Here is a 14,100-nt window from a genome sequence, read left to right as displayed (position 1 = left end):
GCCTAGATTAGTGGAATTAGCATTATAATATCTTCATTATCTAGAAAAACAGAGACAACAGATGTTATAAACTCTTTGTACATCATTTTATGTTACTGCTCGATGAATGGGTTAACCACTTCTAAAATAATGAGTTTTCGGTAAATCCTCTATATACTGAAGTTTATACTCTTCACTTTAGTTTAAAATTTCAAACCACATTCTACATTTGAATTAATGTATTCTAAACTATCTTTCATGGTATATAGGAATTATTCTATAATTTTTTAATATTTAGTTTACTAAAATTTCATATACTGCAAAGATTAGTGGTATTAGCATTATAAATCTCCATTATCTAGAAAAACGGAGGAAACAGAGTGTTCTAAACTCTTTGATCATCATCTTATGGACTGTTCTCTATGAAACTATACACTAAAAAGAGATTTTTCGTATTTTTGAAATTTTTTCAAATCAGTTGGTTAACCCACTTTTAAAATAATGAGTTTGGGGTAAATCATCTCTATATACTGAAGTTTATACTCTTCACTTTTGTTTAAAAAATTCAAACCAAATTGTACATATGAATGAATGTATTTTTAAACTATCTTTTATGGTATATAGGAATAATTCTATTTTTTAATATTTAGTCTAGTAAAGTTTCATATACTGCCTAGATTAGTGGAATTAGCATTATAAAATCTTTATTATCTAGAGAAACGGGAGACAACAGAGGTTCTAAACTCTTTGAACATCATTCTAATCTTACTGCTCGATGAACTATACACAAAAACCAGATTATCATATTTTTTGAAAATTTTCAAAATCCGTGGGTTAACCCCTTCTAAAATGATGAGTTTTCGGTAAAATCTTCTATATACTGAAGTTTATACTCTTCACTTTAGTTTAAAATTTTCAAACCACATTCTACATTTGGATTAATGTATTCTAAACTATCTTTCATGGTATATAGGAATCATTCTAATTTTTTTATAATATTTAGTTTACTAAAATTTCATTATACTGCCAAGATTAGTTGAATTGCATTATAAAATCTTCATTATTTAGAGAACGGAGACAATAGAGGTTCTAAACTATTTGAACATTTCATCTTATGTTAGTTTTCGATTAAACTATACACCAAAACCAAATTTTCATATTTATGAATGTTTTTCCAAAATTAGTGGATAAACCTCTTCAAAAATATTGAGTTTTCGGTAAATGTTCTATATAATGAAGTTTATACTCTTCACTTTTGTTCGAAAGTTTCAAACCACATTGTACATTATAATGAATGTATTCTAAACTATCTTTCATGGTATATGATTAATAATCAATTTTTTATTATTTAGTTTTAGTAGGATTCATTTCATATACTGCCTAGATTAGTGGAATTAGCATTATAAAATCTTCAATATCTAGAGAAACTGAGACAGCAGAGGTTATAAACTCTTTGACTATCATATTATGTTAGTGCTTGATGACACTATACACTAAAACTATATTGAGATATTAACATTCAGAGGCAGTTTTGATGTTTTTATTACAGAAAAGACAGTTTAAGCTATTGCGGTACTTTCTTATAACTAAAATCAACAATTGCTAACCAGATGACTAAGATGGTCCCACATTTGATAACTTGTATTATCTTTCCTCTCTCCTTCTTTTTTTTTGTTTGTCAACGTCCTCTCTCCTTTTTTATTTCCTCTAAAATCAACCAAACTTCTTTTTTTTCCATGTAACCTAAATATTTTCTGCAACTCATTATTTTTCAGCATCATAATTTTATTTTCTCTTTTATTTTATATATCATTGATGGGGTTTTTTTCTGCAAATCTACAGATCCAAAAATAAATACAAAAAAGAGGCAAAAGAATTTGAAGCCTTCATAAAAAAATTTCTTCAATTCAACATCAATGCCTCCGCTTTCTGTAGCCACCTCTATCTCCGCCTTTGTCGATTGGAACCTCTGCCTCCATCTCGTATGTCTCGTCGCTGCCTCTTTCTCGTCACCGTTGTTGCAAAAGCTTGATAGGCAACAATGGCCAATTTTATCTTTATTGCACATTTGGTCCCTAGAAATTTAAATATATTCATTTCTGATCCATAGATTTTTGATTTGCAAATATACTCTTTTAAATTGATTTCATATTTTTGAATTGTGAAGATCATATCTTTCATAATTACACGAACATATATATTTATATTTTCGTGTATATTGGTACATGATGGTATATGTATACAATGCTAAAAAATCAAAATCTACCACTATATATACAAGTTTCCAGTGTTGTACACATGTACACTACCATATTTGTTGGACACATGTATGTCATCAATTTTTAATGTACACATGTACACTAATGAAGACACACAACTTTACAACATATTGGATATGTAACATGTATCTCAAACATATATCTACATATTGGACATCTAACATGTATCACAAAGCACACTGACTTTTAACATGTTCCCATAAATCAGGTAAGTAAAGATATTTCAATACTTTAGTCACTCCACTTAGAAATATATAACATACATTTGTAAGTTTTAATTTACATTTAAATAGCATCTGAATATACACACAAAATATTGTTGTCCACATGTACAATAACTCACATATACACTGGTGTATGTTAGTATGTTATCCATATTCGTATGTGTTGCCTCACATGTGCAATGACTCACATGTACATTGGTGAATGGAACATACGTATATAAAAACTTTTCATGTACAATGACATGTATTTCAAACATGTGTTACATGTGAGTGTCTATGCACCGGTGTACACGTGGACACAATTATTCAAGTGAATCATTGTACATGATAGGAAAATTTTTATGTACACAGGAACATTATTTGGTTGTACATCATTTGGTTGTACACATGAACATCATTTTGTTGTACACATTTTGATGGTGTACACATGTAGACACTGATGGATACATTATGTAAGGTGGACAATCGTGGTCGTGTACACATGTGTACATTTGTGGTTATGTACACGTGTACAACCGTGGTTATGTACAGTATTATATATTATTTATGTACACATATGTTCAAAACATGCTTATTGCACATCAAAATTATGTTTTTATATTACAAAGATTTTACAAAATGCACAACTCATGTGTACACCTATTTTCATGTACACTATATTCAGTTTGACATATAATATAAAATTAGGTGTACACATGTACTGTCTAAATGTAATGTACACACGACTTTTTCACTAATGTTGCAAAATTACGAAAATAACTCCATCTTCTTCCTTAGCCATGGTCAACCAAAAACCATAATCTTCACCTTTCTCTCCTATTTTCCACGATTCTTTACATTCTCAACTTGTTTTTATGTATTTTTATCCAGATGTGATAGCTTTCAATCCTAATTCACATCTTTAATCTTAAAAATAACAAATAAGTTTGGGACCAAATATGCAAAAATATTCAAATTAGCAATTGTTGCTCTCAAGCTTATTGTGTGAGTTTCAGAGCACGTAGGAGCACAAAGATACCATGGTTGAAGCTTCAATCGATCTCTGCCATTAATATTGTCATGTACATCATCTTTACACCACCATGAGAAATATAGCTTCACATATCTCAAAAGATAGACATAATGATAGAGATAATAATTAAACAAAGTTTTTTTGAGAAAAAAAATCTGAAGAAACAGAATTTATTTCACAAAACCGTAGAAAAATGAAGAAGAAGGAGACAAAGGAGAGAGAGAGATGTGACCCCACTTTGTTTTATTTATTAGTAAGAGAATTTTCTAGTAAAAACTTAGGTTAAATCACAGAAATCTAGACTAGTTTAGTTAGTTTGTAACAAGGAAATGAGGTTGGTTGAATAAAATTACCTTAATAGCAACAACTGTCTTATTGTGTAATAATAATCTTGAAACTGCCTTACAATGTAATTCTTTCAACTATATTTTCATATTTTTGAAAATTTTCCAAAATCTGTGGGTTAAAAACCCCTTCTAAAATAATGATTTTTCGGTAAATCCTCTATATACTGAAGTTTATACTCTTCAATTTTGTTCAAAATTTTCAAACCACATTTGAATGAATTTATTCTAAACTATCTTTTATGGTATATAGGAATAATTCTATTTTTTTTTAATATTTAGTTTAGTAAAATCTTATATACTGCCTAGATTAATGGAATTAGCATTATAAAATCTTCATTATCTAGAAAAATGGAGACAACAGAGGTTCTAAACTCTTTGACCATCATCTTATGTCAGTGCTCTATGAAACTATACACTAAAAAAATATTTCATATTTTTTAATTTTTTTTTTCAAATCACTGGGTTAACCCCTTTAAAATAATGATGGTTTTCGGTAAATCCTCTATATACTGAAGTTTATATGGTTCACTTTAGTTTGAAAATTTTAAAACCACCTTCTAAATTTGAATTAATGTATTCTAAACTATCTTTCATGGTATGATAGGAATCATTCTAATATTTTAATATTTAGTTTAGTAAAATTTCATATACAGCCTAAATCAATGGAATTAGCATTATAAAATCTTCAATATCTAGAGAAACAGAGACAACTGAGGTTCTAAACTCTTTGACAATCATCTTATGTCAGTGCTCTATGAAACTATACATTAAAAAAAGTTTTTCATATTTTGAATTTTTTTTCAAAATCAGTGGGTTAACCCCTTTTAAAATAATTAGTTTTCGGTAAATCTTCTATATACTAAATTTATACTCTTCAAATTTGTTTAAAATTTTCAAACCACATTGTACATTTGAATGAATGTATTCTAAACTATCTTTTATTGTATATAGCAATAATTCTAATTTTTAATATTTGTTTAGTAAAATTTCATATACAGCCTAGATTAGTGGAATTAGCATTATAATATCTTCATTATCTAGACAAAAAGAGACAACAAATGTTATAACTCTTTGAACATCATTTTATGTTACTGCTCGATGAATGGGTTAACCCCTTCTAAAATATTGAGTTTTCGGTAAATCCTCTATATACTGAAGTTTATACTCTTCACTTTAGTTTAAAAATTTCAAACCACATTCTACATTTGAATTAATGTATTCTAAACTATCTTTCATGGTATATAGGAATCATTCAAAAATTTTAATATTTAATTTACTAAAATTGCATTATACTGCAAAGATTAGTGGTATTAGCATTATAAAATCTCCATTATCTAGAAAAACGGAGGAAACAGAGGTTCTAAACTCTTGATCATCATCTTATGACAGTTCTCTATGAAACTATACACTAAAAAGAGATTTTCGTATTTTTGAATTTTTTTTCAAAATCAGTTGGTTAACCACTTTTAAAAATAATGAGTTTTGGGTAAATCATCTATATACTGAAGTTTATACTCTTCACTTTTGTTTAAAAAATTCAAACCAAATTGTACATATGAATGAATGTATTCTAAACTATCTTTTATGGTATATAGGAATAATTCTATTTTTTAATATTTAGTTTAGTAAAGTTTCATATACTGCCTAGATTAGTGGAATTAGCATTATAAAATCTTTATTATCTAGAGAAACGGAGACAACAGAGGTTCTAAACTCTTGAACATCATCTTATCTTACTGTTCGATGAAACTATACACTAAAACCAGATTATCATATTTTGAAAATTTTCCAAAATCCGTGGGTTAACCCCTTCTAAAATGATAAGTTTTCGGTAAATCCTCTATATACTGAAGTTTATACTCTTCACTTTAGTTTAAAATTTTCAAACCACATTCTATATTTGGATTAATGTATTCTAAACTATCTTTCATGGTATTATAGGAATCATTCTATTTTTATAATATTTAGTTTACTAAAATTTCATATACTGCCAAGATTAGTGGAATTTGCATTTATAAATCTTCATTATTTAGAGAAACGGAGACAATAGAGGTTCTAAACTATTTCAACATCATCTTATGTTAGTTTCGATGAAAATATACACTAAAACCAAATTTTCATATTTTTGAATTTTTTTCCAAAATCAGTGGGTAAACCTCTTCAAAAATATGAGTTTTCGGGTAAATGTTCTATATAATGAAATTTATACTCTTCACTTTTGTTTGAAAGTTTAAACCACATTGTACATTTGAATGAATGTATTCTAAACTATCTTTCATGGTATATATGAATAATTCAATTTTTTTATTATTTAGTTTAGTAAAATTTTCATATATTGTCTAGATTAGTGGAATTAGCATTATAAAATCTTCAATATCTAGAGAAACGGAGACAGCAGAGGTTATAAACTCTTTTACTATCATATATATGTTAGTGCTTGATGAAACTATACACTAAAACTATATTTTCATATTTTTTGAAAATTTTCCAAAATATGTGGGTTAACCCCTTCTAAAATAATGAGTTTTCGGTAAATCTTCTATATACTGAAGTTTTATACTCTTCAATTTTGTTTAAAATTTTTAAACCACATTTTACATTTGAATGAATTTATTCTAAACTATCTTTTATGGTATATAGGAATAATTCTAATTTTTTAATATTTAGTTTAGTAAAATCTCATATACTGCATAGATTAGTGGAATTAGCATTATAAAATCTTCATTATCTAGAAAAACAGAGACAACATAGGTTCTAAACTCTTTGACCATCATCTTATGTCAGTGCTCTATAAAACTATACACTAAAAGAATATTTTCATATTTTTAATTTTTTTTCAAAATCACTGGGGTTAACCCCTTTTAAAATAATGAGTTTTCCGGTAAATCCTTTATATTACTGAAGTTTATATGCTTCACTTTAGTTTAAAAATTTAAAACCACCTTCTAAATTTGAATTAATGTATTCTAAACTATCTTTCATGGTATATAGGAATCATTCTAATATTTTAATATTTAGTTAGTTAAAATTCATTATACTGCCTAAATCAATGGAATTAGCATTATAAAATCTTCAATATCTAGAGAAACAGAGACAACTGAGGTTCTAAACTCTTTGACAATCATCTTATGTCAGTGCTCTATGAACTATACATTAAAAAAGTTTTTCATATTTTTTATTTTTTTCAAATCAGTGGTTTAACCCCTTTAAATAATGAGTTTTCGGTAAATCCTCTATATACTAAAGTTTATACTCTTCAATTTTGTTAAAAAAATTCAAACCACATTGTACATCTGAATGAATTTATTCTAAACTATCTTTTATGGTATATAGGAATAATTCTAATTTTTAAATATTTAGTTTAGTAAAATTTCATATACTGTCTAGATTAGTGGAATTAGCATTATAAATCTTCTTCATTATCTAGAAAAACAGACACAACAGAGCTTCTAAACTCTTTTGAACATCATCTTATATCAGTTCTCTATGAAACTACACACTAAAAAATATAATTCATTTCAAGTGGTGTTTTCATATCCAACCCAGACCTATGATTGAACCGATAAATCGAGTGATATGTGTATAATTCATTTCAATTTAATAAAAAGAATCGTAATTATAATCTTAGAAAACCTGGTAAAAATCTAAAAATCCGCTATTAACCTAAGATCCGATATGAGATGACCCGCTGAAAACCAAAAAAAAAAATATTTTTGAAATCTTTATAAATAATTCATACTTCTTAATACTATATAAAATTGAAAAGGTAACTATTTAGACTTAAATGAGATTTGTATTATGTCATTTGAAGAAGATGAAACAATGGTAATAGGAACTTTATTATTGATATAAAATATTATTTTCTTTTTTTTGGGTTACTATATGATATGTTTGTATTTTATTGATATAATATGTTTAGATCTAAAAATTAATTTTAAGATAAGTTTAAAAAAAAATTAAACACTCAAAATTGGCATATCATTATTATGTAAAAAATAACATAATAATATTTTTTTTAATTTGCATGTATATATTCATATCCAATCTTTAAATAATATTATAAATGAAAAAATGATATTCAAATTAAATGGAAAGTATAAACTGCATAGAAATTAAAATTATTATCATTCACAAATGTGGAAAGTATTGATTACCATAGTTATAGAGAATATTCTATTTTTAGTTTAAATTAAATGCAATGTGGAAAAACTTGTAATATATTAAAATGCAGGAGTAGAATCCTAAATTTTTAAAATAGGATTCTGCTTTAATAGTATAGATTTGAAAAGAAAGTAATGTGTATTTGTATATATGTAGTCTATACCATATGGGAAATGTTGATCTATAAATGGAGGAACGAATATAAAATATATGGAAATGGTGAAGTTTCCAAATGCTACAAATGTTGATTTTATGGCGTATGGATTATTTATGGAAGTTGTTGCAATGTGATTGGTTTTGAAAATCTTTAATTTTGATTTGCTGAATTTTAATGGGTGAAATTAATTTAAAATTCTTAAAAATTAGTAATGGCATATCATGGTAAATAAGTTGAAAAATCAAGGGTAGAATCCTATTAGTGATTTTTTTTTAATAGTATAGACTAGAATTATATCCGCGCTTTAAAAGCGCTGGATTTATTCTCTTTTAAAATTTTACAAAATTTGTTAATTATAAGATTATGTGTTGTTATATAAGATAATATGATACATTTAAAAGTTTGTTAATTGTTTCCGTTTGAAAAATAATCATAATACTAAATATATTTCTCATTGCATATTTTAATATTAATTTTTAATAATTTTTTAATCACTTAAATGCATATATTTGTTCCAACAATATAAAAACATAAGTATAAAATGTTGTAAAAATGAAAGTTTATGATTTTTGTTATTCCAAGAATTTGAAAAATACACTACAAAAAAAGACACATCACTTAATTTGTATAAAAATAACTGTTATTAGTTTTAATTATTTATTACCTGCAAAATTAAGTATATGTAATTGTTATAAATACCTAATTGTTCCAAAAAATTGTTAAAAGGAATTTTCAATGCATATGCTAAATTTTTACCGGAAATAAATGCTATAGTTAATTAAAATTTATAGTTTTGTTTTGATTTTTAAAGAAAATTATCTGGTATTAAAAATAAATATATATGTTAGCAAAAATATAGTGATATCTCCTTTTTCTTCTCACCCACAAACTCGCATTTCTTTTTTATAATATATATCTTTAAACAATCATTGATTTCAATAAATAGTTGTCAAAATAATTAAAATATTTTTAAAAAGACAATAGCAGAGGTTTGTAAATAACTTGAAAATCCGAGGACAAAATACTATCAGGAATTCTATTTTAATAGTATAGATAGATAAACGTGAAAACTTTCAAAATGACTTAACATACGATGATACGATTGATTTACCATTTATGGCAAAAAACGACTACCATTTAGTAGGTCCCATGTTTGTATCATTCCATCACACAATCTGAGAAGTCAAACATTAAAAGTCAACCGTACAGTTAATAGATCAGGAAGCAAGATGCGAAAACCTACTAGTATAACCACCATCTTGAATTAGAAGAGACTTATTTGTTGCTTTTTCTGCTCACTTCTTCAACATAATTGGTCTTCACGACTGTCTGACTTTGAAAGCTATAGCTTAAACGTCATTGAGAACATCGACGATTTAAATGCAACCTTTCACCTTTTTTATTTTTATTTTCTAGACGAACGCAACTCTTTTTTTGAACATCAAATGCAACCTTTCTCTTCCTTTAATTGTGGTTATATTTGCCTCTTCCTTGTGAGCATCACAAAACTAGTCGTTTGTAAATGAGGGTTTTTTCATATCAAGCACTGCAAGTCTTTCACTACCTCAACGACTACATTATTATTCTCTGATCATATACTCCCTCCGTTTTTTTTATATGACGTTTCAAAATATTTGTTTTGTTTTAATATAATTGACGTTCTCGGAAAACAATGTGAACTATAGCAAGATATGATTTTATTTACCCTTGTTATTATTATTCTTTTAAAATGGAATGTGTGACGAAGGATGATAATTAATGAATGCACAAGGGTAGAAATGATATTGTATGAATTGCCTTAATAAGTGTGAAATTAACAGAATTACATGTAAAAGAAAACGGAGGGAGTACCTTTTACCATAATTTCCATTAACTGGTCTAAAATTGACTGCTAAGTCACTATTTGTATATCTATGTACGTAAGCCATTCACTTCGAAACATGTTTTTAGTGTATAAAAAATACAGGATATTGTATAATGATTTTATGGATATTCTAGAAGAAACAATACATGTAAATATACCATAACTCACATATTGTGGTTGTCGTGAATTGCTTTTATTATACTGTGTGGAGAAGACGGATACACACATTTACTACTCTTGACCAAAACCCCTCTCTTTTCCTATATAAATCTCTCAAATTCTTACTATTCTTCACCCAAGAAAATTAACCCTATCAAACTCAAACAAAGTCCCAATGTCTTTCCACTCTCGACGACTTTGCTACTTCCCAGCTCTTCTCTCGGTGGTTATCCAGCTTTTGCATGGCGTCTCCAGCCAACTAGTTGTGGTTGAGGAACCTATTTATGCTCCTCCGCCTCCTTTAGTTGTGATTGAGGAACCTACTTCTTCTCCTCCGCCTCCATTAGATGTGGTTAATGAACCTATTTTCGCTCCTCCCCCTCCATTAAATGTGGTTAATGAACCTATTTCTGCTCCTCCAGCTCCATTAATTGTGGTTAATGAACCTATTTCTGCTCCTCCGCCTCCATTAGTCGTGGTTAAGGAACCTGTTTCGGCTCCTCCGCCTCCATTGGTCGAACAAGAAGGCAGTGATAGAATTGTACCGGCATTGTTTGTCTTTGGTGACTCTCTCATAGACAATGGGAACAACAATAACATCCCTTCCTTCGCTAAAGCCAATTACTTCCCTTATGGCATTGATTTCAATGGCGGTCCAACCGGTCGGTTCTGCAATGGCTTAACCATGGTCGATGGGATTGGTACGTTTCTCTTCAAAACATGTATTCTTTTCCGAGTTATTCTTGGGTTCACCCCCTAGGGTGAACCTTTAGGTTCACCCACCAATAGAAACTTGTCATTTTAGATTTAATATCTTTTAATTAAGGAAATAAATAATTTGTCAAATTATATTATTTTTTCAAAATAAAATTTAAAAATAAATAAAAACAGTATATAAAAACGAATTAAAAAAAAATTAATGTTGTCAACAAAACACTAAACCCTAAACTCTAATACTAAACCCTAAACTCTAATACTAAACCCTAAACTCTAATCATACACCCTAAACCCTTGGGTAAACCATAAACCCTTGGAAAAAACACTAAACATGTTGTCAACAAAACACTAAACCCTAAACTCTAATCCTAAACCCTAAACCCTTGGGTAAACCCTAAACCCTTGGGTAAACTCTAACCCTTAGAAAAACACTAAACATTTGGATAAATTCTAAACTATAAATCTTAAACACTAAACTCCAAATCTTATAAATAAATATTTTTAAAAATAATCTTTACTGAGAACTATTGTTATTTTTATTTATTTAATCTTTTTATTTATTTTAAAAGTATAATATAATTTGGCAAGTTATTTCTGTTTCCTTAATTAAAAGATATTAGATTTAAAATAACAACTTTCTATTGGTTGGTGAATCTAAAGGTTCACCCTAGGGGGTGAACCCAAGAAAAAGTCTTCTTTTCCTCCTAATTTGGAAAAAGGTTTAAAAATGAAATAACGTTTGGATGAGGCTAATAGTTGAAGTAATCTGATGCATGCATGCACATATCATATAGCTCAACTATTGGGATTGCCATTGATTCCGGCGTACTCGGAAGCTACCGGAGATCAAGTGCTTCGTGGTGTCAACTACGCTTCTGCAGCCGCGGGGATTCTTCCTGACACCGGAGGAAACTTTGTAAGTTGCATGCAACTTTTTACCTTTTTTGTAAGAACTATGAAGTATATCTGTTTTTTATCTAATAATAACTGCTTGGTGGTAGTATACGATACTGATTCTTAGAAATCGTTTTTTCTTTTGTAGTATACATTTTAGAATACGCATAATATATATACTTGCATGATTTTCAAATATAGACTTATATTTATAATGTTCTAATATGAACTTTTGAAAGCCAATATACTACGGTACCATTAATTTATCCGTTTTGTGTTTGTTTTTTAACAAAATTATTATTTCAAATTCGTTTGTGCTTTTAATACATTGAAGGACTTGCTAAAACATTGTACCTTGTATTTTTAAAATGCAACTATATAATACCAAAACTTTAATTTATGTATAAACCATTGGTGATATAATAGAACATAAATTTTAGTAACGATTTTATATTCATACTTGGTAAAAATGAAATTGATAATTAAAAATCAACTCAAGTACTTTCAAAGCGCTTACATGAGTATATATTGGTTCTTGATAAACATCAAAAATTGTAATGAGTTTATGACCTGATGGTCAGATGGGGCGAATACCGTTCGACCAGCAGATTCACAACTTCCAGACAACGTTAGATCAGATGGCTAGCAAGTCCGGTGGTCCAGTGGCCATTGCAGACTCGGTGGCTCGAGGCTTGTTCTTCATTGGAATGGGAAGCAACGACTATCTCAACAATTATTTGATGCCCAATTTCCCTACCCGTAACCAGTTCAACGCCCAACAATTCGGCGACCTCTTAGTTCAACATTACGCCAATCATCTCACAGTAATACATAAAAAAAAATTATTACTACTAATTAAGCAAGAAGCTGAAATGTAAATATAAATGTGTTGTTCTTGGTGATGCAGAGACTGTATAATCTTGGTGGTAGGAAATTCGTGGTGGCTGGACTTGGAAGAATGGGATGCATTCCGAGCATTCTAGCTCAAGGAACCGACGGTAAATGCTCGGAAGAAGTTAACCAACTTGTTCTTCCTTTCAACACAAACGTCAAAACAATGATATCCAATCTCAACCAGAATCTCCCTGATGCTAAATTCATTTACCTCGATATCACTCATATGTTGGAAGACATCATTGCTAGCCCGGCCATTTATGGTAACTAACAAAACTTAAACTAGGTAACATCAATTCTTTATCTCTGATGATGGCTAATAATAGCTTTGTTGGTCTTGTAGGTATTACTACTTTGGACAAAGGATGTTGTGGAATAGGACGGAACAGAGGACAGATCACATGTCTTCCCTTTCAGACGCCTTGTCCTAACAGAGATCAGTATCTGTTTTGGGACGCTTTTCATCCTACCGAAAAAGTTAATCTCATTATGGCTAAGAAAGCATTTTCTGGTGACCGCACCATTGCGTTTCCTATCAACATTCAGGAACTGGCTAGTCTCAGTTAGAGACCATATCATATTATGAAGACAATCAAGAAGAAAGTAAAAACTTTGTGTTGTGTCTTTGTCTTTTGTTCTTGTAACGTTTTTTTAGTTTCGATCGTATAAATGTTTTTACTTTTGAGACGTTTTGAAAACGTCAAAAGTATCACCAAACGGTCCAAATTTGATCACCAAACAGTCCAACTCAAATCTACTAGTTTTCTTTTACAAACTGATAGATTTTGATCGAGGATTATAAAAAATTTATTGATTTAAATTAGTATTTTGTGATTGTTATACATTATCACATTACAAAATCGTATTATATTAAAAAGAGATTTTTTTCAAAGAAAGATATAATTTAAAATTAGTTTATTTGAATTATTGTATCTATGCACTTATGTAAAATTTTCTTAGATCTCAGTATTTTTTCTGGATCCAAAAAATTGAAGTGAAGCCTACCCTAAAATAAAGGTTTGGTTTGTGTCTGGTTCCAAGAAAAAGATTTATTGGATAATTTTTGGATCCGCCTATCTCTATTTTATTTCGTGTTTGTGCTGCCCTACCTAAAAATCTGATTGGATATCCAAAATATTTAAAATATTTTATGTATATTAGATATATTTTGATATTTTATATATGTTTTGATATTATAGATATTTTAAAAAGTTTATGTTTGGATTTTCGGTTATAGTTTTAGGTTTCTTTAAAAAATCAAAATGTTTAAAAAATATATTTTGGTATCTGAATAAAATTTTGTGTATTTTTAGTTTCTTAGGTCAAATTTAGTATAAAATTGTAGTTTTGTTTGGGTATTTAAATATTTTTGGAATATTTGTTGGAATTTTTGTTGGAATTTTGGATATTTAG

The 14,100-nt window shown here is 28.4% G+C and overlaps 1 protein-coding gene across 1 annotated transcript; it reads left to right on the top strand.

Annotated features, from left to right (window-relative positions):
• The first annotated feature begins 10,288 nt into the window (after positions 1 to 10,288).
• Positions 10,289 to 14,085, top strand: LOC108826536 (GDSL esterase/lipase At1g71691). Its single transcript, XM_018599913.2, has 5 exons — positions 10,289 to 10,883; positions 11,694 to 11,815; positions 12,375 to 12,617; positions 12,701 to 12,950; positions 13,031 to 14,085. The coding sequence occupies exons 1-5, from the start codon at positions 10,358 to 10,360 to the stop codon at positions 13,252 to 13,254; spliced, it is 1,365 nt and encodes a 454-aa protein (XP_018455415.1). The 5' UTR covers positions 10,289 to 10,357; the 3' UTR covers positions 13,255 to 14,085.
• The last annotated feature ends 15 nt before the right edge of the window (positions 14,086 to 14,100 follow it).

The sequence above is a fragment of the Raphanus sativus genome, chromosome 9 (assembly GCF_000801105.2).
Source record: "Raphanus sativus cultivar WK10039 chromosome 9, ASM80110v3, whole genome shotgun sequence".
In the NCBI taxonomy this organism is placed as follows: Eukaryota; Viridiplantae; Streptophyta; class Magnoliopsida; order Brassicales; family Brassicaceae; genus Raphanus; species Raphanus sativus.
Note: the sequence above shows the minus strand (reverse complement) of the source record. Positions and strands in the feature narration are given on the sequence as shown.